At 42.1% G+C, this 27,405-nt stretch overlaps 1 protein-coding gene and 1 long non-coding RNA gene across 6 annotated transcripts in view; both read right to left on the bottom strand.

Moving 5' to 3' along the window:
* Positions 1-1,795: 1,795 nt before the first annotated feature.
* LOC120739804 lies at positions 1,796-11,736 on the bottom strand. Its single transcript, XR_005697284.1, has 2 exons — positions 4,363-11,736; positions 1,796-4,224 (listed from the first exon to the last, which is right to left on the bottom strand). It is a non-coding gene; the product is annotated as an uncharacterized LOC120739804 (long non-coding RNA).
* A 1,460-nt stretch (positions 11,737-13,196) lies between these two features.
* The window catches only part of qkia (QKI, KH domain containing, RNA binding a), a 76,778-nt gene continuing 62,569 nt past the window's right edge, over positions 13,197-27,405 (bottom strand). The window contains exons 5-8 of one of the 5 annotated variants that reach the window (XM_040041693.1): positions 19,186-19,273; positions 17,336-17,776; positions 15,239-15,313; positions 13,197-13,998 (exon numbers count right to left, since the gene is read on the bottom strand). In XM_040041693.1, the coding sequence (XP_039897627.1) occupies positions 13,982-13,998; positions 15,239-15,313; positions 17,336-17,776; positions 19,186-19,273 (621 nt within the window). In that variant the 3' untranslated portion in view covers positions 13,197-13,981. Of the gene's footprint in view, positions 15,314-17,335; positions 17,777-19,185; positions 19,274-27,405 lie in introns of all 5 variants that reach the window. The other 4 variants (XM_040041697.1, XM_040041692.1, XM_040041695.1 and 1 more) reach the window with 4 other exon arrangements.

Raw genomic sequence — 27,405 nt, 5'->3', positions numbered from 1 at the left:
CCTTCCCCTACCCTATTATGTGAAGCGCATTTAAAGGGATGTCAAGACTGCATTTAGTTGGCTAATGTCACCAGCTATCAAACCTTGCAATCTGTACTACCTCTCTTGTCTATTTGTGACTCGCCATATGCAGAACACCAACCAGACGTCGTCTGTGCATGTACTGCAGGAGTGATTTTAGGTGCAAAGCAAAACGTATCTCTTGTGCATACTGTGCACAAGAGATACGTGACCGAGTACTTCCTGTTGCCTGCTTCCAGTGTAAGCATTACAGCACTGCTGTTAATAAAGCTCAACACAAAGAGCGCTCTAGCAAGTAAGAATGAGGGGATTTAGGTTTGGAGAAAGGCAACTGGCATCCAGATGATGGCAAAGTTGGCATTACATGGTTGTGTAGGTCGTTTTCCCTTCTGCAGGACTGAGAAAATTGGAAAAGGGAGCTCTACCACTCCTCTTTTCGTGGAATGACAATAAAATACCCACTTAGAGCAAAGGGTTTTTAGAGCGAGGGCAAAACAAAGTGGTCAATTCTGGTGTGATGTCTGACTTCAGAGGTAAACAGAATCCAGCATCTGTTGTACTTTCAGAATTCAGATATCACCCGCTAGGGCCTCAGGCTTGAATTAGAATTAAATCAATCTTCCCCATAATGCAGAACCTTTGTGTTTATGTTGAGCAATTATTATGCTGAGGTGAACAGGGCATTTAAATATAATAAGCCTTATTGCAGGGCCTGCTACACCTCACAACAACAGAAGTGAGTATCCAGGGAATATTTCTGTCTCATCTGCATTAATATACGTGTATATATATATATATATATATATATATATATATATATATATATATACATATACATATACATATATATACTGTCAGCACCACAGTCCAGGATGAGACAACCAACATCCAAGAATACATTGGGAAGATGGCCCCAACTGACCAAGTGCTCAATGAATACCTCAGGCAGCAGAAACCCAAGAAAGAGGAGGGAGACGAGGAACCATCATGGAAGGACAGGCCCCTGCACGGTATGTACCACCGGCAGATAGAGGAGGTGGCTGATACCCAGAAATCCTACCAGTGGCTGGACAAAGCTGGACTGAAAGACAGCACAGAGGCACTAATCATGGCAGCACAAGAACAAGCTCTGAGTACAAGAGCCATAGAGGCTGGGGTCTATCACACCAGGCAAGACCCCAGGTGCAGGCTGTGTAAAGATGCCCCAGAGACAATCCAGCACATAACAGCAGGGTGCAAGATGCTAGCAGGCAAGGCATACATGGAACGCCATAACCAAGTGGCCGGCATAGTGTACAGGAACATCTGTGCCGAGTATAACCTGGAAGTCCCGAGGTCAAAATGGGAGATGCCCCCAAGGGTGGTGGAGAATGACCGAGCTAAGATCCTGTGAGACTTCCAGATACAGACGGACAAAATGGTGGTGGCTAACCAACCGGACATAGTGGTGGTAGACAAACAGAAGAAGACGGCCGTAGTGATCGATGTAGCGGTTCCAAATGACAGCAACATCAGGAAGAAGGAACACGAGAAGCTGGAGAAATACCAAGGGCTCAGAGAAGAGCTCGAGAGGATGTGGAGGGTGAAGGTAACAGTGGTCCCCGTGGTAATCGGAGCACTAGGAGCACTCAACATTGGAGATCTCTGTCCAGAAGAGCGCAGTCCTGGGAACAGCTAAGATACTGTGCAGGACCCTCAAGCTCCCAGGCCTCTGGTAGAGGACCTGGGCTTGAAGGATAAACCGCCCACAGGGGAGAGTGGGGAATTTTTTTTATATATATATAAGAAAATATCATTTTCCTAAGTGAACACATCTCAAAAGTTCTTCTTTATTGTTGTTTCAACACCCATCCAAGAGCGAGAATATAGCGTTTGCAGGAGGCGCTGAAATGAGAAAAAGGAGGACAAGATCACCAGGAAACCAGACAGAGAAAATGATACAGGAAGAAGACAACAGGTAAGTGTGCACACACACACTTACATTAAACATAGTTGTGGTGGGGAGTGGTCTGCAGTGCTGCTGCAGGGGAGGTGGACACACCTGAGCAGCATCATGCCTCGCCAGCTTCAAGTCTATGCTGACTGTTTAATGCTGTTGTTGTGTGTTTGTGACAGCAACTGTGAGGTAGTAAAAGTGTCAATAGAGTGTGCTGAATAGCATGTTCACGTGCACGTCATCGGGTCTGCCGTGGTATGTTTACAACAGTATTATGATTGTAAGAAGCATTTTAAAAAGAACTTTGGCTGTTTCAAATTCAATTTAATAAAAGTACTTTATGTGATATTTTTGTTTTGTTTTTTTACACTTGGTCTTTATCTCACATTACAGTATAATCTACTACTACTTTATTATCTTCAGTAGCATGTCTCATTACTGAAGTAATCAAATCATGTTGGCATGTTGGCTGGGGCTCACCAAAACCTGTGCTCAGGGGTCTGTAACTTGATGATACAGGCATGAAGAAAATAATTAAAGGATAGATTTAACATCGTAGATTGTAAGTGCCATTTGTCTGGACTCCAGGACGGCATCACTGGATGTATCACAGTAAACATTATGAGGATGGAACCAGAAACGTTGTCACCCAAATGTTGTCTAAGGTTCTCAGTATTATGGCTAATATAATAGTAATTACTTTACAATGTAAATTGCCTCCAAGTGACTGTTGCTGTGATTTGGTTATATAAATGAAATTGAATTGAACTAAACTAAATATTAGCAGCAAGTGAAAATATCAATTTGTCGTTCAAAATTATTCAAGATAACTAAGGTTTGTTTGTTTTTTTACCGTGGTTTGGAGATGTTTTTGGAGTCGCAAGAAGAAAATAAGCTGAGGGGATTGTCACCTGCAAAAAGCTCCAGAGGGGCCAAGTTCAGCTTGATAAAAGGGGAGACGATTTTTCTAAAAGATGTCTCACCTGCTAAAACTTGGAATGACACATATTATTATCCACTTAGGCTGCCGATGTCTTCTGATTCGCTGTGTTGACACATTTCCTCGATAGTAGAAATGTTTCCATCCTCCTCCCAAAAGTCCTGCACATCTCTTTATCACAGTCTGGCTGACATACCCTGTTATTTTGTGCTCCGCCGCCACAACTTATATTTACAGTAAACTCAACTTGACGTGAATGCAGCAATGCCCCGTGTCACTATATTTTTCCCCCCCATTCTTAAACTGTTTTGAGGTGGGGGACATGTAGTCAGCGGGGACAGAAAAGCGACAGATCTGACAGAAGAAATCGCACATACGCGCACACCAGTTAGACATCCTCTGTCAGCATTAGGTGACACAGCAGGCCTGCAGTATTCACACCTGTCTAGATCGCTCAACACAGAAACAGCACAAAAAGCAGTGGGAAGGCCTGTTGGATTGGCGACGAAGATTCATCATTTTGTCCAGACTAGAGCGCCGTGACAGATGGTTCTGCAATTTGATGTCTTGTAGCGACATCTTTGCATCGGTGCGTATGTGGCTGACGAGGAAAATGTCAGCGGGCCTTTAGTCATTTGGATGCATAATTCAAAATAAGTTATTATGAAGACATTCAAAGCAGGGGATCTGGTGACACGTGTGCCACCTACTGTGTTTTTTGTCACCTGTGCAACGAAACCAAGCGACTGATTTCAGAGACAGGGAGAAATACCCACATCTGTCACCAAGTAAGTAATTCTTCTCCAATCTTGTGCGCTCCCCTATCTCGCTGTCTCAGGATGACCACAATCCAGCTGCTGGACTGTGTCACTCTGCACAGGTGCCCAAAAAACTATAGAGTTTCATTCATCAGTCTGAGCTTGAAACCTACAACAACTGCACCCACTAAAACAACTCACTACACACACATGCACAGCAAGAGAGGGAGAAACAGCTGCACCCTGATGAATGCCCTACATTCATTCCACAGGAAGCCGGTTCATATGTCACCACTGATGCAGCCCTTCCACTCTCCTCATTCAAAAACACACACAGGCGCGCACACACACATATACTGAACTCCAGTTCTCTTTCTCTGATTATACTCCCAGCTGGTCTCTGCGACAAATGCTCCTTTGATGCGTCTTCCCGGAGGCCAAAGCCACCATCGGCATTCTCCTCCTCCTTCTCCTCCCTTCCACTTCTCTGCTCTCTTTCTGTCTCCCCACCAGCAGCTTCCTGCGTGACATTGAAAGTCGTGAACTCGCCGTCCCATTCTGCGGCAGCTCTGTGCTCCAGCGCGAGGACGACAGAAGAAGACAAAGAAAAGAAAAAGTTGCCTCGTGATCTAGATTTTTCCTGCAGAGATGCCAGTTTGAGCTGGAATGAGACGCCCACTTCAAACCCATTTGTTTTTATTACTTACGGGTGACAATAAGTCATCGGGAAGCACCCAGAAGTTGTAGATTGCTCTAATTACCCAGCGAAGATGGGTCATTTTCATTGCAGGTTGTAAAATTTCTCTGGTTTTAGCAGATGGGCCTTCCTCAGTAACCTACAGTAGACATGATATGTTTGATAATCAGGGTAAATACCTGGGAGAATGCCCAGCAGCCAACAGCAAACATCTTATATTGGCTCCATGAAATAGGAAAAGGAGAGGGACTCTTGTTTGTTTTGATGAATTTAATTTTCCACCTGGGCTTGCCGTGAGCTGATTGTGTACGGAAACACCACTTCACATCCAGTTGGCGTGTGTACAGAATGAAAATGCAGATTAATGTGTAAGCATACATACCTTTAGTCATTCTCTTGACGGGATTATGCTTCTCTTTTCAGCCTCCAGGCCCGACAAAGATTTTTATTTATACGACTCCAGGAAGAGCCGAGATTTTAAGCTCCTACCTTAATTTTGAAGGCCGTCATCTGCACCTGACAGGGTACTATTTAGATAATAACTCATGGAGCTTTGATATCATTATGGATGTAAATTAGGGGGTTTCGATGATTTTACTCGTTCACTGTTTAAGGACCACGGACCTAACTTGTGTTACTCTGAAAATAACCATATATTTAAAAAAAAATTAGGACGTTTTTTTTCCCCCTTTTTCTTTTTAAAGTCAAACAAAGAAAAGATGTAAGTGATATCTTATTTTGTTTGCCACAAACTGAACTTGCACAATGCATAAATGTGACAAAACATAGAAATTACCATCAGGCATTTTAATGACTCCAAATGAGACGTTTTACAATATGTTGCCTGAATTCAACAAACTGCTGGAAACACTCCTCAGAGATTTTCTTCCTGTTGACATGAGGGCATCACTCAGTTCTCGCAGATTTTCCAGCTGCTCGTTTGATCTCCAGTTCCACCTCATCCCGAATGTGCTCTATTGGATTGAGATCCGCTGACTATGGAGGACGTTTAAGTACAGTGAACCAGTTTGTGACATGTTGTGTTATCCTGCTGGAAGCAGCCATTAGAAGGTGGGTACACTTTAGTAAAGGGTCAACAACAATATTGAGGTTTGCTGTCGTGTTTAAATGATGCTCAGTGGGTACAAAGAGGCCTAAAGTGCGCTAAGAAAATATCTCCCACACCATTAGCAGCCTGAACCGAGGCAGGATGGATCCACAAATTCGGGCCCTACGATCGAGTCCAGACAACATTTTTCTAGTCTTTGATTATCAACGTTTGGTGAGCCTGACCAAACTGTAGCCTCACTTTCCTGTTCTTACCTGATAGGTGGCCACACCGGGTGTGGCCACCTGTGCGGTAGCCCATCTGCTTTAAGGCTTATTTAAGGCTGTTGCGCGTTCAGAGATGTTCAAGATGTGTTTGTGGCTCACATTTTATTTTTCTCTGTTGACCCTAGAAATGATTGTGTATGTCAGGCACCAACTGCCACGTAAACTCACTTAAAATCACAGTTCTTCATCATGTGGACACTTGAATCCCATGTGATTGGCTGGTTAGGTGTACCTTGTAAAGTGGCCTGTGCATGAGCACTAAAACAGGCATATTGTTCACAGAGTCGGGCTCAGCTGCAGACTGGCTAAATCTCATTTAGCATGTGGCATTTCAGTGCCTGCAGTTCTGCATACATGTGGCAACTCCTCATGCTGTATCTGATTTAATGAGATACCTGCTGTCAGTGTTGACGCCTGGTGCTTTTTGTGCAGGAGGTCCTTGTTGCTGCTCTCCCCACCACAGAGCCATCCCATCAAATATAAATGACTGCAGACAGAAATATTAACCATCTTCCTCGGATTAAAGTGCTACTGAGTGAAAACCAGATAAACGTCTTGCACAATTAAAACAGTAAAAACTCCAACAGGTCAAAAAATACCCTACTGATTACAACCTCCTCCCCTTTCCTTTTGTAGCTGTTAAGCAGGTTAAGTGGCCCCCAGGACTCCAAATAAAACATTATGTTTAAAATGGAAAACATGAAACTCAAAGATCAATTCGTGTATGGCAGCAGAGGCGTGACGTATTCAATTTTAAACACACCGGTAAGATAATCTAACCCCTTGCAGTCTTGAAAGCATTGGCAGACGCACGCGTGACATTTAATGAGTGAAACACAGCTATTTATAGGAAGCGAGTATGTAAACACTGCATGCTGCTCATTCAGTGCGACACGCAGCCTTTTAGCGAGCGGTCGACCTCGTGATGAGTTCGCCGTGTGCAGCAATGACAAGATGACACATCACTCCGCATCGTCAGCCTTTATTAAAACAGATCCGCCTCTAAATAGTATCACTGCTCAGTTTGCTGTAGAAGTGTCGACTTTTTAACCTGACGCCAGTATACTTGGTGTCACCTGTCACGCGTGATTACTAGCGGTCGAGAACGATTGACTGGACCAGACAGGAGTGAAGCGCGAGGATTTGGTGCAGCAGTAGTCAGCACAGATTTTAAAAGTCAGTGTGGATGCCGTCTCCAGAGAGAAAGCTTTAACTGTGTGACCCTCTCTGAAGGTCAGCATTTTACATTTTACCAACATCACACTCAAATCCAGCAGAGGGCTTGATCTCACTTTAAAGGCTTAGGTGAGTTATTTTTCCAGGATCTGAACTCTCACTTTTTTTTTAAACTTCCTGTAAGTATAGCACACCTACCTACCTTTTCAACTCCCCAAAGTCACAGCAAATCCACAGAAATGATGTTACCGATAAAAAAGTGTGAAAAGGACGAGTCCAGGTAGAGCAGTCAGAGGGAAGCTTGTAAATATCGTTCTTTATTGCACACATGACATTTGTTCTCCTCATATTTATTCTTTTTTTTCCCTCTTTTTTTGGTGTGAGCAACAAAAACTGGCATTACATGTTTTACACCCTATTGAAAAATTCTCAGTCTAACCCTGTATAATAAAAAACAAGATAACACAAAACAAAATAAAGACTACTTCACATAAAAACTTACAACTCCACAAAAAAGGAAATCTCACAGATATTGCATCACTAAATGGATGAGAAACTTACAATATATCATACTAGTATTTTTTTTTAGGAAAAAAATTGTTTTGTACTATTAAATGCATATATATCTTTTTTTTTTTCTTTTTTTTTTTAAAGGAAGAAAAATCCAGTGGGGCGAATTTATTTCTGTATTTTGGTAGCATTTTTCTTTCAACCACCTGAGTGCTACATCGCTGAGACCAGTACTGATTGGTACCTGCCGTTTAACTCATTGGAGGAATGTTTGTTAAACAGAGGTGAAGAAGAAAAAGAGATTGACAGGTGAAAAGGTAGTTAGTAGATAAATCCACTGAATGTCCTGTGACAGATTTGGAAAAGACACTGAGAACTCTGCCAGAGATGGCAGCAGTATGCAACCAGCAGCAGTTCACTGCATACTGTGGTCCGATTAGAAAGTTCTCAGTGGATCAAATCGAAAACAGGACCCATTAAGCCAAAGTTTAATGGTGGGAAACATCTGTGACCAAATTCCCCCTCTTTTTTTGGTCAAATTTCCCAGTTTAAAGAAAAAAAACAAAAGAAAAAAAATGTGCATTGTGCTTGGGTATTTAGTTTTGTGTGCTCAACAAGGCAAGAATAAAAACAACAGCTTTTGGTGAGATAAAGGGAGGCAGAAAATTGGCACTTGAATGATAAAGTACAAAAATATATAATTTTCCAATCTGAGAAAGAAAAGGCACTTTTTAAACACAGCCGCGGTATTTTAGGCAGCGTTTGTAGTTTACTGTGCTTCAGAAAAGAACTCCCACCGGCTCACTGTCTTTTTCATCAGCTCGTTTGTTGACGGGAGCCACTGAAAACCTCTCCGACATATAAAAAGGCAAGGCTTGTGACAGCTAGTGGACGGATTATTAACTCAAATTGCTCATTACGACACAGACGAGCCAATCGAAAAAGAAAAGAAAAGAAAAAAAAACACATTAAAGGCCAATCCTAGATTAATAAATAAAAAGCTTATGTCTAACAATCAAAAATGCACAGCGAAAAAACATAAAATTACAATTGTTTGGCTTGCCTGTAATGTAATCTCTGCCTTTATTTGCTGGTGTATAAGCAGGTGTTAAAGGTTAAAGTAAAATAAAAACATGTTAATGTTAATTTTACAAGTCGAGAAATGTTAGTTTTGATGTTAGACACTTTAATTCTTGCTCTCCGCTCGCTGAGACACGAAGAGAATTGCAACAAGTTAAGGCCAAGTTGTTTTGGTTGCTGCAGATATTAAAAAGGAGGGGGGGAAAAAAAACCCAAAATAATGATCTGAAGGCAACAACTCAGCGGGTTAAAGTAATAATCGGGATTAATGAAGTTAATCTTTTGCTTGTGTGTCAGTGTCAATACCTCGAGTAAAGAGTGGAGGAAGAAGAGAGCTGAATAAAGAAAAAGAAGAAGAAAGCTCAATGAACCCCAGGACGAGTTTAATGTCAGCAGGAGGATGAAAAAACACGAAACAAAAAAGAAACCACACACACACTGGCAGTGTTTCAGACGAGGAAAATCCACCCTGGACAGAAAAAAAGGTGATAAATACTAACAAGCTGAAAGCCATATCAGCATTCTTACACTGGAAGAAATAGTACGGTTGTTTTGATCCCAGAGCACTTCATATTGGCGTGGTGTACTGGTGTGTGTCTAAGCGTTATAGATGCTCCCAAATGGCCTAGTATTAGCAGTTATATCAATAAGCTGAATGGGGAGAAGTGTTCACCAAACAGGCAACAGCTGGTGATAACAGTAATGCTCCAATCCAGGCATAACAAGCCAGGGATGCAATAGAGGGAAAGTGGGGAAAAAATAAAATAAAATACAGCTTTAGACGTTCACACGACTGCCATCTATAAATTTGCCCCCCGCCCGAGTGTCTGTTGTAAATAACTCACTACATCTATAATGTGCAGTGATGAGATGTTCTGCTCTTCACATTCACAGTAAAATTAATCCCTTTGAGATGACTAATATGAGTATTTTTGCACAGCTTGCGATTAGTCCTGCACTAACTAATGGTTAGAGATAGTGTTGTGTGTCTGTGTGTGCGTGTAGGGAGGAAATGGGAGTTTTATCTTCTGGGGATTAGGGCGTTTTGACTTTGCGTGTGGAGATGTATTTGTTTTTTTAATCAGTGCGCGCCTCATTGGAGAGAGAACAGCCGACCCAGAGGTTAACCCGTGACCTCGAGCAACGTGGGGCTTGTTGTTTCAGACAGGGCGACGCTTCCTGCCGTCTCACGGAGGGGGCGGCGGAGGGTCAGTGACACAGGCGGACAGGACAACTAACAAAAAGTTGCTTCGGAGAGAGACGACAAGACACAGCAGCAGTGTCGGGTGCAAGTATGAAGAGACTTTTTTTGTTGGTTTCTTTTTTTGTTGTCAGCACAGAGGTGAGAGCGCGTGAGCGGCAGTGAGGGACATTTATCAACTCGTGCAGTTTCCAGTTAGATCTGTGCGTGTGTGTAGTGTGGTTTTATGTAGAGCACACGCGTTCATGTAATGTGCGTTGTCAGTCAGTGGAAGTGGTGGCAGGACAACTGGTTTTAATCGTGTTAGTCCGTGAACCAGACCAGAGGTAATACATTCATGAAACTGGTTATAAACACAAGACAAAATATCAGCAAGTTAGTAAAATTCTTACTAAGAATGTTTTATTAAAATAAATGCCAAGAGGTTAATAAGAAAAAAATAACAGCATACACCATGAAAACTAAATGCAAGCATGTAAAAATACTCGTGACAAGGAAAAAAAAATAAACTAATAAAGTAGCTAATGAGTTAAACAAGCTGGGAATCAGCAAGAAAACAAAACAAAATGTAACAGGGAAAAAGGCAACACTCCCCACAAGAGACAGTTTTCGAGATGTAAAAGAGATGAGGGGAGGGGGCGGGGGAGAAGGAGGAGAGAGGGTCGTTTAAGGGCGAGGGGGGTTGCAGTGGGTTTCATTTTTAAAAAAAAAAAAAAAAGAAGAAGAAGAAAAAAAAGCACTCAGAAACATGATTAATATACATATAAAATGAGATTAGAAAAATACATTATAAACCTGTAACAATGGCTGTTAATTACATTATCATACATGTAGTAGGCAGGCCAGAGAGAATACGGTAGGTATAAGAGTCAACCTTTCCCCTGATGGTCTTATCCAGCCTTTCACAATGACACAGCAAGTTGTAACATTGCAGAGGGAATTTTCTTAATACTGTCAAATGCCGAATAACCATCTCTTGCTCCACTTTAATATTGCATTTCAATTTAATAAAAATAATAACACTGAAAAAGAATATTTCATTGACCTTTCACTGTAACAGCATGATGAAAGAGCTATGAATAGAGGGAAGAAAAAAAAACAAAAAAAAAAGAAACAAAACCGCCAAGTGTTATATTGGATTTAAGAATTCCTCGATTTTAATATTATTTCACCTTCCAGCAATAAACTGTCAGTTATTTCAACAGCTGAGAACTGTTTGGCGGTGAAGCGGGCCTCGCTTGTTTCATTATTCCAACATTTCAGCTGTCCAATTTAAACCTCATGATTGTATTGATAGTTTGTTGTCAAGCTGACGCTGAGAGACGTGGACTGGATGCTTTCAGTTTGCAGCTGTTGAAACAAAAACAAACAGGCGTAGTGGGGACAACCCTCCCCACCCGCTGTTCGCTCTTCCATCCACTCCCTTGAACGTCATGTATTTTTCTTAGCTCATAATAAAAACAAACAAACAAACAAACAAACTATAAAAAAGGGGGGGAAAAAAAGCATGTTCCGGCAGACTACTGGGTCACGACTGGCAGTTCAATTTGTTCTAGGAAGTTAATCAAAGTCACCAAAAATCAAGACAATATCTCGTTTGATCGTTAGAATCGAAATAACAATAATAATAATTAAAAAAACAGAGAACACAATCTGCTCATACAGCAGAGTAAAGGGCCATCAGGTAAAAGGAAAAGAGAAAAAAATCATTTCAGGAAGACAAAACCATGGCACATGTTTGTAGCTGGTCAAAACGACTGCTATTCTTTTTGCATAGAATAACTTCGGTAACGCCACGATACGGTGGCGGCTACCCTGCTCGACCTTTCAGAGCGTGTAACACCAGCCATTCCTCTCTGCGCCATCTTGGTGGGTGCTGGATATTATTGAACACAACTGGAATACTAGAAAACAGAAACCGCTGTCGATAAGGCACTTTGATTTGATCTTTTTAAGCTCTCTAGGCGTCCGTCTCACTCTGATGCTCGCTAACTTTCCGAAGGGTCGTGACTGTTTTGGTCTTCCTTTTCCAATCATATTCAAGGTCAACAGCACTTCTCCCCCTCCCATCCCCCACTTGGTCCCCCCCCCCACCATCATTGCCCCTATACGGTTTTAAACTTTTTTTCTTTATTTTTTTCAGATTTTGTAACTGCAAGTAAAGTATCAAAAGCTAAAATTGCCAAAAATAGATCTTATTTTTTCTCATCTCCAGCACCCTGTAAAATTATCTTTTTTTTTTTGTTCTCTTCTGTATTTGAATATGCAATGACATATCTACATTTTTATATATTTATATATATATTTATATATATAAGACGTATGTATAAAGCAATTTGAACAGGCAGGCATGGCTTTCACATCCTATTTTTTTCTTGAGAGAGTTAAACAAAAGATTGTGGGCTCAGAAGCTAGACTATGATCACAGGGAGGTGTGACACATTGTGGATGCGCTTTTGGATCGTTTACCTCGAGTTTAAAAAAAGAAAAAAGAAAAAGAAAAAAGAAATTTCATCAGTAAAAAAAAAAACAAAACAAAACACAAAAATGCAAGTAGGCTCAGATTATGCCAACTGCACGATTCAACTCATGTAAAGTCTTCAAACTGGGGTTAAAACTTAAAATACATTTAAAAAGAATTAGTCAAACGTGGAGATGGAAAAAAATGGCAAAAATAAAACATCTGTTTGGCAACGTGGCTGATGAAACAACTTAATATAGAATCCACGTAACATGGCAAAAGCATTTATGTACAGAACTTCAAAGTGCCCCCCTCCCCCCTTTGCTGTCACTGTGTAACATGTTGATTTAGTGTTGATTAGCATCTCTTCACCTTAAAAGAAAACAGAGCAGTAATGGGTGAGAAATCATCTAAACTGACTGGCTGGCTGGCTGTTACAGCTGAAGGCAGGCACTAAAAATTCACACCCTTTTAAACTCTTAAAAATCACAAAGAGAGCCCTCTGTGAGACAGATGCATAACTGCAGATATATAATTCACTGGCAAACCCTTTGGCTAAATATGCACACTTAATACTTTTTTTTTGTCTTTGTGATCACAGCTCAGCTAAATCATTGAGATTTTTTTTTTTGTCAAAATACATCAGGCACTGTATAGTGGATGTAGTGTGGATGGGGGGCATTTTCCCTCCCCCTCCCCCCGAAGCCTCAACACACCCTACTTTCATTGTAGTATTAATTAAAAACACACACACAAAAACACACAAAGAACCATCAGCCCAAGTAGTGACCTTCCCATCTTGCCCTTCATCATTTCTTAAGCTTCTGCGGCCTGCTTTGAACATCAGTTTGCGTACTGCTTTAGAGCTAACCACCTCGCCTTGGTTTTGGCTGGTCAGGTTTAAGCAAAAGCTAATTAGTCAAATATGAACAACAGGGGAAAAAAAAAAAAAGGACAAAATCAAGTGGAGAAAATGACTAAAAAAAAAAAAAAAAAAAAGCATTAAAAACAGACAGGAGAAAAACAAAACACATAAATCATAAAAAGCTCCTTTAGCAATCATTTCAGCCATGCTTTTTAAAAAAAATTAAATAAAAACAAAGACAGAAAGCTGTTTAGAGGGGCACACCCAGAATGTGTCAGCTCAAAAGTACATCTTAGAGCTCAACAACTGAACTACACGTGAAAATGACAGAAATTAAACAAGTTAATGTGAGCGTATGTTCTCTTTCCTTCTGTTTCTTTTTCTCTCCCCGTGGGTGGGTTTTGGGACAGGGTGGGAGCAGGTAGACGCTCTTATATCTATATTTTGAGGGAGGGGAGGGGAGGAGGGGCTGTCAATCTGAGGGCCATTACTCTGAAACCAAATGGTTTGCGTCAAATAAATAATCAACTTTGATTCATACAAGTGAGGTCACCACATCAGAGTAATTAGAGGAAGGGGGGTGGGGTGTGTGGGGTGGGGGTCTTTATTGCTATGTAATTCAGTGCAGATTTATGAGTCATACCACAAACACGTCCACCCAGTGTGTGATTCATGAAGAAAAAGAAAGAGAAAGAATGGGAATCGAACTCAATGAACAAAGGGAAAAAAATATTTATGAATATCACACAACTTTGTTGGGTTTTCGTTGTGTTTCTGTGAAGATTCTGCGTTGGTTTCTACTTTTTTTCTCTCTTTTTTTTTTTTTTATTTTATTGTCAGAATGTGTTAGGGTAACTGTACGGGCAGGCGCCTCTCTCTCTCTCTCTCACACACTTGCGTCCGAGAGGCTAGCAAAAGGCAATTACCAGTTAACTGATCAGCAGGCAGGCTTGGGGCGGCTCGTCATTGGGTGAAGAGTTCAGAGGTCAGAAGGTCATGTGTTAGTTGCCGGTGGCGGCTAGGTGGTTAGAAACAAAAACAAAACAAACAGAAAAAAAAAGATAGAAAGGATATTAGTGTCAGCAAGAAGAGACTGGAATGACATCATTTTAACAATAAAATGAATGCAATCTCTTACGTCGCCCCCTGCTCTTAGTCCCCTGCCAATATGAGGTGAACCCAGCTAATCTCACTGCGATCATGGCGCCACAGCGGCATGATCCAAACTACTAAGCCCCACCCTGAATCAGGTAGCTTGGTGGTTTAAATAAAGCGCACATTGCCCCCAAAACCAAAAATAGAAGCAAAGAGAGGTCGAACAGACAAACAAAGTAACAAAAATCTAGTGTTTTAGTGTCGTTCGAGTTGGAATGCAAGCTCCAAACAGTGTGATTAGTGTTAAGGAGACTTAATAACTAGAGTTATGTGAAGCATAACTAAGACTAGTGTTATATGTGCAATGAATAGATGAATCGCTGTTTTCCGATTCGTTCTCTTTATTTAGCAGTATATTTTTATAGAATATAAATATACACAAAACCATAAATACATTTGATATAAAATGCTCAAATATAAAATGACAGTACCTCATGTACAACTGAAATATTAAAAATGTACTTTAGCTTTATTTCAATATATTTGCAATACACTGGAGAGAATGCAAGCTACCTCAGCTTATGTCTGTGCGTGCCTATCTTCCAGAGAAAAATCAAAAAATCAAAAATAAATGTAAATTTCAAGGTGAAATGGGGCCTGGTAGCAGCACGGCCACTTGCCTTATGCCTGCTATGTCTTTACGATACAGTATAGAAATGAGTCTCCTTTTTCTCTGCTCCCTATGAGTCGAGGAGATAAATCATGTATGGGAACAAGCCTGCCCCATTTTAGGCTCTAATCTCACATCAGAGGAATGTCATTATACACTTTCAACACTGCCTGCAAAGTACTACCTGTCCTGGCTTCACAGCTGCAAAAACCCAAACCTTTCAACATCACTTTTGCCTGAGCTTTGACATATACACAGTCTGCACATACTGCATATGTTAAGTACTAAATGTAAACAAAATGTGCATACCACAATCAACCATTTAGCTGGCGTGTGGCGATACGGGGTAGGAAAGGTGGCAGGGGGACAGGAAAACAAAACAAAATGCAATACATAAAATGTAGAAATTCCCAACTAAGGCATCGAGGCATAATATAATAATCACTGAAATGCATAAGTCAACATCAAAGTGTAGCTAAGAGACTAAACTGACCTCTGTCAGCGGTCACAATCCTTTGGTAAGGATGGACCCGCGTGTCATGCCGTCTCACTTTAGTAGCCATTGCACCTAGATTGTAACAGGTCCACAGGGTTAGAAACCGTTCACTTTGAGGAGGGCAAAAACAGTCATTTGTACAGTGATAACATTCACATTTTTAACCATTATAATGCTCGGATTACACAACAATACACAGAATAACATAATACAGATTATAGTACATATACACACAAACACGTCTTCTTCTTTTTTTCCTTTTACATGTAGAAAAAATGCAGTAGAAAAAAAATTATACAACTTTTTGGAGATTTACTTGATATTTAAAAATGCATAACTTAAGTACTAAAATTCCACAGTGCTCAGAGTTATATATGTGGGTGGGTGGGGTGGTAGGTAAAGGGTACAGGCTTCAGGGCTGTCTAGAAAAATAATGTGATTCTTCCTGTGGGATCCAAAAGGGGAACAGAGAGAAATTTGTCTCTTCATTTTGAAAGGTGGGGAAATCCAATACAGCTCTGATGGTAATTGAATAGTGCCAGACACCACCTGCCTCTCCCTCTCTCCTTCATTTTCTCTTTCCCTTTTCAACATTTCTCTCCAGGTCAATCTGCTCACTAGCGGCACAGGCTGTCATTTCCTTCCTATATTTGTCACAACTGATTTCTTTCTACTGCAGCAGTTGACACCGCCTCGTATGCATCACAAAAACTGTTTGTGTGCCACACTATGTTCAAGTATTACAAATTTCAGATGTGTGCATGGATTTAAAACAACAACAAAAAAATGAAATAGAAAAACATTTCCCAGAGGAAGCGAGGACATGCGAAATAAGTTATAAAAAAAAGATTTTCTTCTGGCATTATCAAGAGCGGATTTTTTTGGCCCATGACTACACAGCTAACTACACTACTCTGAAGTAGCAGATGGCCTGACATTTCTTTATTCTCAGAGAAGCCGTTGGTGGCTAGATACAGTAGCGCAGGAAACTGAGCCAAGTCTGTGCGTATGTGTGTGTGTGCGCGAGTATGAGAGGGAGTGTGTTCCACAGGGCCCTGTGTTGCTGAAGGCACCAATCGATAGTGTGAGTAAATAAAATGCACTAAGCTGGTGTAACCCTGCAAGTTAAAGAGAGAAAAGCCAGTCAGCTGCCCCTGTCTGTTCTACACATGACTCCCAGAGGCACCTCAAATACACAGGTCAGCTAAAACCACACTTGTGTCTGCTGCTGCCAAATGAATCTGTGAACATTAGTGAAGTGCAGTGTCAAATTAAATCTGGAAAGCGGCTAACAAAGGTTTCTCCTGCCTAACGCGGGAAACTGCTTTTCTTTTGTGTTAACTAGAGCCTTAATATAACATATGGGGACGGTACCAGGCCTAAACCTAGTTCTTTCTTCTTTGGTAGCAGATGAGCTGAGCTTAAAGCACCGTCGGGGATAAACACAACATATATTAGACCCCCCTCCATATTGGACTTTTTTTCTGACACAAAAAGTAAGTGGAGCGTCAGGTGTTAGCACAACGCTCCGGTTCAACAAGGCTAGAGCTAAGACAATGGAGAGAAGGAAAAAAGGGAGTGAGTGGGGGAATTTAATGAACATCCCCAGTGGGAGTGAGAGAGGGACTATCTGCAGGCATTGAGGCCTGCCTGCAGACAACAGCGCAGAGAAATAATTTCAAAAGCTGCAGAAATCCAAGGGGATCTGCTGCCAGACTGAATAAACCTCTAGGCCAGTGCATGAAAGGGTTAGGGAGCAGACCTGCGTGTATGCGAGTGTGTTACTGTCAGTGTGCCTCGTTTCACGCTGAGGCAAGTGCAAGTCCACCTATAATAAACCTTGCAGACAAGAGGCAATATAAACCTGAGAGCGCTACTGTTTGGCAAGAACGTAACTAAACAGTGAATATCTTTAGTCTATAGAGAACTTCCCATTAGCCTGGCCCTCACACAAGGTAATTATTGCCCCCCATTGCCATTTAACAAAGTGTCCATGAGCAACATAGCTGGTCATCCCATCACCAAGAGCTTCATCAGTACATCCACCCTGTGAGTTTGTCTGTTTTGATCCTCAGGTGGACACGACATATTTACCTTTCAACAAGTCCTGACTGTGGCTCATGGAAGCCGCGTCCAGCACCCCAGCTCCGGGGTAAAACAAGCTGGCCTCTTGTCCAGGCTGGCTAAAGCTGGTCGCTGTACCTGCGGCACCCATGCTTCCCCAGGCTCTCTTACCTAGAACCCCACTGTGCTCGATGGGGTACTCCAGCAGGGAGGTGGGTGCCAAGGCATAAGGGTACTCGTAGGGGGTGGTGTAGATAAGCCCGCCATCCGGTGTGGGAGGCACCAGGGTGGGGGTGCCATTGGGCAGCATGGCAGCCATCTGAGTGGGCCGGATGAGGTTCATGATGGGGGCCCCGGCTGGCGTCGGAGGCCGCAGTGCCGGGGGAGGCAACACCTGACCTGTGGAGGTCGCTATGAGGCGAGGGCCCTGAGCGGCTGCTGCCGCCGCTGCAAGAGAGAACGCAAGGGTGGCTGCCATAAGCAAGAGAGTGAAGGACAGGAACAGAAAGAAAGACAGAGGACAAGAGATAAAGTGTAGCGTGGTTGAACAATATCACAGATGAAAAGTGAAGTGTGAAAATACGAAAGGGGGAAAGGAAGGGTGAACAGGAAGTGGCAGAGAGAGATAGAGAGAAAGGGGAGAGGAGCAAAAGGGAAAATTAGTCCATGCAATGATCATGGTGGTGAACCACAAAAGCGACAATCTTTTGCCAACATTGCCAAACAAAATAAAAATAAAATAAAATCACCCCACACACCAAAACACAAGGAGCACAAAAATACTGAAATAACGCCATCATCCCAGTGCATCTGAAGCAGACCGATCACCACAGCAGCTACACATTCACCTACTGGAAATGATATGGGTGAGTTAAACGACACGCATGCCAACAGAAACAGAGCTGTTGACTTCATATGGAGGAGGAGGCAGTTTTTATGGCATAAATAAATAAATAAATGAATAAGCAAAATGAGGAGAATTTTGAACTTGATGTGAAGGTCAGAGTGGGAGCATTTAAACTTAAAGAAATGCCCATCCTCTGCAAAGTCAGCACTCAGTTTGTGTTGGATGACAAATGGACATACAAATATAATTCTTATAGAGGCTAAGCATTAGCATGTTCTATAAGCTGTGCCACACAAGCTTCCCCAAAGGGAAGCCTATTAAATAAAGTGCTTTTGTAACTGCAGTTGGGTGGTGGGCTACTTCATCATGGCTCCCATTTAGGCAGATGTTAAACGAGAAAAATTCAACAAAGAAATTAATCGCTTAAACTTTCATTTAAAAAAAAAAAATGTGTACAGAATAACCAATTTTTAGAGACATTTTTAATTAAATTTTGATTAATTATTAAGAAAATAATCACATGCACAAGTTCACATTAACTTGCCATTAAGTCAAACATTGGGGTTGTATATGATTTACATTTTCAAACATAATTTGGTGATTACAAAACACACGTGAATCAGCAACTGACATGCAGAACTGAGCAGGTGAAATACAGCAATGTGCTTAATATTTAAAGTCTGCCAGGAGCGAGTAAAACAGGGTGAATGCATGTGGATTGCAGGGGAAAGGATGGGTGGATGAAAGAATGGCAGAGAGGACAAGAAATATGGAGAAAAATGGAACAGAGGTATTCCTACTTATGGTTGGAAAACAGTTTTGAAAAAGAGGTCTGCTCATAGTCAGAGATAATATGATGTATGCACACAGTGGAGCTGACTGCACATTTATTTAATGAAAACCAAAAGTATGAGTTAATGGGAAATATTGGAAAAATATCATTAAAATATTAAAGGTTTTTATTATGTATGGAAGAAAACTGATGGATTATGGAAATTGGGGATGTGGTTGCTTTTCACTGCAGCTCACTTACGTGTTTTGACGTTGTTATCTCTGTATGTCCCATTGAGAATAGCTAGCTCCATCAGCTGCATCTTCTTCAAATTGTCCTCTCCCTCCGCCTGTTAAAAAACAAAACAAAACATTTTAATACTCACATTAACACACCTTACATTAATTAACATGAGCCGACAACTATCAGACAACTAAAACAATCCACATGAAGACCATTTCACTTAACCGCATGTCTGGGTGTTGCCGTTAAATCATTTGGACACGACGTGTCATCTGCTCTCCAGAAGCACTGGTTGGACTGGGTTTAGGGAAGCAGATATGAGATAAGCTAAAGTGCTATTGTCATGGCAGAGTGCCTTGTTGTTACTAAAATGCTGACAGAGACATTAAGTGTGGGAATGCATATTCATAATCCATATCAGAATGATAATTACTGTAATTTTCTTTGCTCCCTTGTGCGCAATCAAATGCGCAATAACCGCACTGGCTAATGTCAGTCCTGTCAATTAATGTTTGGATAAATAAATACAAAAGCAGCAGCCACTGTCATTATCGCCAAATTAGGGGACTGAAATTATTCACGGAAAGCAATTAAGATAGCACCCCTCCTTCCTCCTCCCACTCACCCATCCATTCCTCCCAGTTTCTTTTCTGCACCTCGCCCCACCCCACCCAAACTTAATTTTCCCTGAAGCTACTGAACATCCAATAACCATGACAACACAAACCCCTCCCTGTGATTTTCCAGGTTGTACGTCACAATATAGGCAGTCTTACGTGGCTTATTCACAAAACCGAGGGTGCACGTGAAGCCTTGCTGACCTCAGGTTAACCTCAAGTCAGTTATTGATTTTATACCTTTTGCTGGTTCAAGGTAAAACTGTGACACTTGTTCCCTCACTAGTTCAACTCGTAGGCAGATACACTCTGCACCAGCATTTAAACGCCTCATGTGTGCACAGAGTAAGGCAAACCTGTCAGGGTGGCAGGAATGAAAGCAGAAAGGCAGATACTGAACCTCCTCCGTTTCTCTATTTTGTCTAGGTGCAGAGTGTGTCTCCTGGACTAATTCACAGTTCAACAACAGCCTGCAGCTCCATTCACAGGACGATAAGGGAAGAAAAGACGTGGAAGGAGAGAGAGAAAGAAACGGAAAAAGAACGAGGGCTCAGAGTTAAGCCCTCCCCTGAGACTCCTCTTCAACACAGCCACCGAGAGAGGAAGAGAAAGAGCGAGGTTAAGCAAGAGAAAAAGTGACAGAGGCTGGTCTCCCTTGACTAAATATAAAGCTGTGGCTTCAGAGCAGTCACAGCATTCAACAGTGTGTCTGCATGCGTGTGTGTCTGTGTGCACACGGCATGTTTAGTGTACCACAGAGCTGCCAATTAATGAAGCAAGAAAATTTCTTTTCCTTTGCTACCTCCACTGTGATCTGTCTCTCTTTTCTTTTAATAGTGAGGTCTTAAAGCATGAAAACGACACCGAATTATTCCAAGCTGCAAAGGCTGATCAAACAATAACTAGTGATTCAACAGACATGTTTTTATTTTCCAGGTAATTAGAAATTGATTGATTAAACAAACAGCTTTACATTACCAATAATTAACATCTAATTATCATTAATTTCACTCAAAATGGCGTTCTAATATTCACCTCTGAATCAAATATTTTACATCTAATCAAATGACAACTTATGCTAACTAGCACATTCAGAAATTGGTTAAAATAAATAAAAAAATCAAGCTACAGGCTTGAACGGTGCTGTATGACAGACAAGTCAAGACAAGGTGTTAAAATAGCAGCCAAGCACTATTTTACTCCCTCGCCATTAGCTTTGGAGGTGAGCGAAGGGCCGCTTGACATGCAGCTTCAACACTAACTGAACACGGCCCAGGTCAGTCGCTAACATGGACCAATAAACCCTCTTCAATAGAGAGACAAAATCAGTACTAATTAGATGCTGCAATCTCTACGTAAACAACCGAACACGTGAATGAACAAGCCCTGCCAATAGACATTAAATCCAATATCATCTCAGTTTCTTCCATTTCTGGGATCACCTTTAGTTACTTACGTTACAAAGTCAATATAATCATAGTGTCTACAACCTTGCGCAGTCCAGAAAGTGGGACAAGCCTGCCGTTATTTGCTAATGACTCTCATAAGTCAAAACAACCATTTATTCTCCTGCTTCCCTCTACGTGTGTGTCTGGGTCTCCTTAAAAGTCCATAATCCTTTCTCTGGAGCTGGCTTAAGCAAACGTAAGCTTCCCACGTCCACAAGTATGCTCGGGTACAAGTGATGTAAATTTCATCATCAGACCCAGCATCAGGGTTCGTGCAAATGTCTACATACCTGCCTGTTTTCCGGAACCGTGGAGAGAATTTACATTGTAATGCACCAACTACGCAAGCGCCCCGGGTGGAGGACTTCAAGAAGACTTGAAATAAAATATTAGAAGAATGACTACTCGGCTGCCGGGTCTGTATCCGTAACAGAGTATAATCAAGGCAGTCAAATTGAGGGATGAAAAGTAAAGAGAAAATACAAAATGAATCACATAACTACTGCAGAGGAAAATCATGACAAGGGGCTGCATGTGTAATACTTTCAAAGCTCAATATGTTTATTCTGACAATAATAAATCACACAATCTTGCCCGTGTCCCTACGTGGAGAGCTGGATAAAGAATACCAATTCTGCTAAAACCACACTTGCATTCAAGTTTTATTTTACACACAAGCAGAAAAACCTCTAACTGTAATTTAAATGAACTGGCAGGCTTGTCTCTTATATTAAGATCTAGCCCTTAATGAGCACATAGCATCCCAGCAAGCTTAGTGCAAAGAACACAGCATCAGTTTGGTTGCAACAGACTAAGACTTAAAAAAGAAAAAGACATAATAATTAGCACATTTCAGGGGTGAGACTCTAAGTATATGACAAAACGATTAGGGGTTACTTAGTAGGAAGCTGCAGATCAGGACATATGCATTCAGGGATGTGGGTGTTACATGTGTTGTGTGTGTTGAGCAATGATGGATCTGCAGGGCTGTGGGGGTTAAATGGGTGCAAGGGGAAGGGGGTGCCACCATCCATCCAACTCTGCATAGGTGGCACACTGCCTGTTGAGAGGAGAGAGACAAAATAGAGGGCAGCGAGAGGGGAAAAGCACAGATGCTGCTGCTGCTGCAAGGATGAGGTGTGCATTGCTGTGTGTGAAATGTGTACATCCTCAGTGGAGGGCTGCCGATATAGCTCCAGCCTCTAACAGTTTGCTCACTAAACCCCCCCCCCAAACACAAGACAGATCATTTCTGTTTTACATCTGAAACAAGCTCATTTTCTGCATCAAAACACAAAATCCCTCTTGCAGCATTGCCACCACTTTTCTCTGTAGTAGGTTTTGGGAAGTGCTGGTTGTATTAGTGCTACAGTTTGAGCAAAACAACAACTGAAAAATGACAGGCTCAAAATGGCTAAAGACACAGCCATTTACATGGGCAGGAAACAAAAGACGGTACTGCAGAAATCATGTTGCTTCCCCCCGCAGAAGCACAGATTAGATAAATGATGAACGGTACCTGGGAGAGCAGTTAACACTTAAATGTTGTCTTGCTCAAGGTGTCGTCACAATTAACAGACTCCTCAGTCGGCATGCACAATAAATAATAAAATCTTCATTCTGATGCTGCACTAAGTGTGTGTGAGAGCTTCTTTGTGTGTGTCTGTAATGATCTGGCTGCTGGAATTCCCTAGAGATGAATAGCTCCTGGATTACAGAATGAGAGGGATGGGGAAAGGAAGTTTTCTCTTATCATCTCTTACATGCACACATGAATGTGTGTAACAAACACGCACACAGACACACACACGCTCCTGTCCATCAGTGAAAAAGCCACTCAATAAAGCTGCTCTATCCACAAGAATCAGATTCAATCAATGAGGCCTATTTGTGAAATCAGCAGAGCGGTAAAAGCTATCAGGGACGAGCAAGACGGAGGGATGAGGGAAGGTGGCGGAGGAGGAGCAGGCAGTGTGATGAGCTAAAGCAGGTGAGCCATGTCCCAATGCCTACCTGACAACCCGGCGATGAGGTCACTAGATGCATGCTAAATTACTGTCACGCTTCACTCTCCCGTGCCTCTTCTGATCACAGCTCGTGTCAGCCTTTTATATGAAAACAAACTGTAGCTAATGCTAGTTTTTATTAGACAATAGTGTTTAATGGCATTTACTGCATGTGCATCCCATGAATGATTGTGTACACTCACTCTCGCCCTGACACCCCGATTGAAGGCCCTTTCGTTTCCCCTCTCACCCACAGAAAAATGCAACAGGCGCCTGGATTAGGTTGGATGAGTTTCCTCGTGTCTATGACTGCAACTGAGGGGGAGTTTTTGCTCATATCTGGCAAGAGTCGCAGTCTATGCAGCTCAGCTCAGAGAGATGAAATGATGAGCAGTGAGAGATACAGAAAGAGAAGTGGAACAAAAGGGTAACAGGAGGAGAAAAAGCGCTGCGGAGCAAGTACAAGAGAAAGCGTGAAAGATTGTCCTTGAGTTGGTGGAGAGATGGAAAGATAGGTAGGAAGAAGAAAGGAATAGCTGAAGAATATGAAACGAGAAAAGACAGGCAGAGTAGTGAAAGCCAATTTGTCTGCTCCCTAGTGGGATGACACTGGCTAAGGCCTGCTTTCCTTCCCTGGCCTCTCTGCCAGTCATCACAAACAGCCGTACGCACACATGTGAGTATACACACACACACACACACACACACACACACACACACACACACACACACACACACACACACACACACACACCTTAGGCCTTAGCAGGGCTAGGGTCAGGCTGTCTCCAAACTACTCCAATTACCTCAGCGGTAAACACTGCCTGCCCTAGCTGCCTCCTGGGGTATAGGAAGGCAGTATGTGTAGAACTGAGAATGAGAAGGGAGGGTAAGTTTTTCAGCAGAGGGGAGTGAAGGAGATGATATTGGGAGTCTCGGGAAGGGAGGAGTAGGTGACTTCATGTATATGGGTGGAACTGGCAGTGGCGGCAGCTGGTTTCTCCCCCCGTATCCCTCCCTCTTTTCACTCCCTTTTGGTTCCTTCCCAAACTCTAACATCTGGAGGGAAATGATTACTCTTGCTATGCTGCCAAGACGACTTATCAACAATTCCACACTCTCCAGAAGTGTAGGGTGTGAGAGAAGAGGATGGAATGAGTACTTGTAGCAAGCTTCAAAACATCTCCACACTAAATAGTGACAAGAAGTTTAATCAATGCAAGATAGTTAAAGCAAACTTGGAACCTGGATGGGGGGGAAGAAATGAAAACACTTGTGCAGCAAACCTAATTCCAGTGTTTTCATGGACAAGACTGTAAATCAAAGAGATGCTCTGGAAATGAAAAAAAAAAAAAAAATCCAACATGCCACTCATATATACAAGTGTGTCTTTCCACCAGGGAAAGACACAAACATGCACACACAGAGCAAAAACATATTAGACCTTTATCACTTTTCAGCGACAAGACCATGTATCAATCAACTACAGGGGGAAAAAAGTCTTATAAATGGGCATCACATTTTTATCTATTCTCTTTCATTAAAAAAGGCCCTTTAAAGGGTCTAGTAGAGTAAGTGCTGTTTGCTCTTTTTCAAATTCACTGTTGCACTTTCAAAGGCAATTTTCTTGCCTCTGCCTTGCTCCTCAGCTTTTGTGAACATATCTGCCAAGAGAATCAGGCCTCAACTGTATTTTCCCTTTCCCCAAAGACTAACAATGCAATCTCCTGCAACTTTGCTTTCTCGCAGCCTCATGCCTTCACAACATTCCCGTAAAGCCTCTTTATTTCTGCTGCACTTCTTTGCTCCCGTCCTCACACCCAGACAGCTCTGTTAGCGATGTGCGCCATTAGTCATGCTAAACCACCAACACACTTGCTCATTAGCATAGAAGTGAACCTGACTCCAGTCAGATTATTACAAACGCATCACGGCTGCTCCGCCCCATCGCTGTCAATCAGACAGCTTATCGAGGTACGGTTGAAAGTGGCACATATAGTGAGGCGCTAACTCTTCTGTTAATACTTCTCTTTCTACTTCATAACAAAGCTCAAGTGCCAAAAGCTCAGGCTCAGAAGTGCCAACTCTGCTCCGTCTAGAGAAGCATCGGTTGTAGCTCAGTATGTAAGACATATGTTGCAAAAGGGTATTAATTTAATTGCATACTTTATTCCTACAGCTTCTCTGGGGTTGTTCATAGCATGTAGTGTAGGTATGGGTGGTAGAAACAGCCTGAGCCATGGAACTGGAAATGGTTACTGGATCTATGGGGCTTATTACAGCCTTTTATTGTACTGGAGAATAGCGAAGTGGGCAGCCTTGGTGCTTGCCGATAGCCCCATCAATATCAACTGACAGACCCATACACAGACTCTGCCACGGACAGGAGAAAGGACAAGAAAATAAGAAGGGAAACAGAAATACTTTTTTTTACTGAACTAACTAGAACTTAAAAAAAAAAAAATCTTTTTTTCTTTCCATGAAAAGCATTTCCAGTAATAGGGAAATAGCCACGCAGAAATTCTGAGTGATCATGTTTATCCTTAGAAACTGGGCTGGTATTTCATGTAACATAACAGCATTAAAAGCAGATTAAATTTCATATGAATAACCTAGAGAAAAAAAAATGTACACAGATTTAACAGAATGATTCAGATATAATTAAAGCTTGTTGGCCTGCTCTAGCTTTGACAAACCAATGACGTTACAAGCTAAGAGAATAAAGGATCATGCAGTCCCACCGTGCTGTACAACCTAACTAACAGCTGTCGGATTCTCCTGAACACTCTCATCATCGTTTTGCTTGCCTGACAATAAAATTCCCTTTGCCTACTCCCACATTCCCAATTTTCACTCACAAGCTCTACCTTATTCATCCATTTCCATTTCATTTTTCTCCCCTTCTGCTCTGCACTCTGTTCCTGCCCCTATCTTTATCCCTCATTCCAGCATACTGCCAGACGGTGTATTGTTCTGTCGCTGCGATCCCTTAATGCCATCCAATCGAGCAGGGAATATCTTGAAGGGATTTGGCCAGGGATGATTTGGGAGCTTTAAATACTGCTAGGGGATTTGCATCAGATTCAGAGATCCTGACTCAGAGCTGATCACTGGAGCTTTCTCCCGAAACAGGGATCCAAGTACCTGCTGCAAGATGTGGATTCAACCCTGGAACTATTTGGATGGATGTGCACATGTTCTGGCCAGCAATTATATTTCAAGACAACTTCCTTGGGTGTCCTTGGGTTATCTGGCTCAGTGCAACCTGGGGAAGCTAGAACTGTGACTCTCAATAAAGGAACAAGTCTCAGTTCACTCATTGTGCTATAACTCTTAATTACCAACATCAACAAGAAAGCAAAGGGTTTACCATGATTCTGATGATTTCATTCACTAAGTAGCACAGAGCTATGAGGCATCCTAGCACTTCCTACAATGCACTGTTGAAAAGTGTATTTAGTTTTATTTAGTATGCCAGTATTGCAGATGTTGACTGCATCCTCTGCTCATGCAAAACCACATTCAACATAGCTGTTTGGAAGAAAAACACCAAACAGGCAACGGAACTCAACTTCTACCACGGGACGACCAGTCAGCAATCGCCAACAAGTTAACATCACCCCTAACAAACAAAAGCAGCGTGGAAGACAAAGACAAAAGAAGGGCACTGCGATAAACAAATCAAACCAACCCAAGTGAGATTTAAAAAAAACAAAAATCTGAGGGAAAGCATTTATTCTCAAGAGACCGTGGAGGAGGCAAGAAAGCCATCAGTCCAGAGCTGGCTGGTGGGACTGAGAGAATGGAGTTTGAAATGACTTGAACGATGGCTGGCAAAGCGAGGCATCACAGCCTGTAGGAGCTGAATTTGATGGGCAGCCTTTGGGCTTTCAAAGCGCTGAGCTCTACACAATCCTATTTTCCTGCCTAAACACTGGGACACACTGTCGCTGGAGAGGCAGAGATGAAAGCACAGAGTGTGTGCGTGTTTTGTGTGTGTGCTTCCTCTTCACAGATGTTGCAGCTTGGCCCTGGTATGGGCCCTGAGGAAGTTCAGAACATACTGTGGGTGGACAGTATAAAGTGGCGTGTGCAAGAGACAAAAAGACAAAGTGGCAGAGAGACAATGTGCACAAGTCTTGATCAGCACTGAGCCGTCGGAGACAG

This window comes from Simochromis diagramma, unplaced genomic scaffold (genome assembly GCF_900408965.1).
Source record: "Simochromis diagramma unplaced genomic scaffold, fSimDia1.1 OVJJ01000304.1, whole genome shotgun sequence".
Classification (NCBI taxonomy): domain Eukaryota; kingdom Metazoa; phylum Chordata; class Actinopteri; order Cichliformes; family Cichlidae; genus Simochromis; species Simochromis diagramma.
Note: the sequence above shows the minus strand (reverse complement) of the source record. Positions and strands in the feature narration are given on the sequence as shown.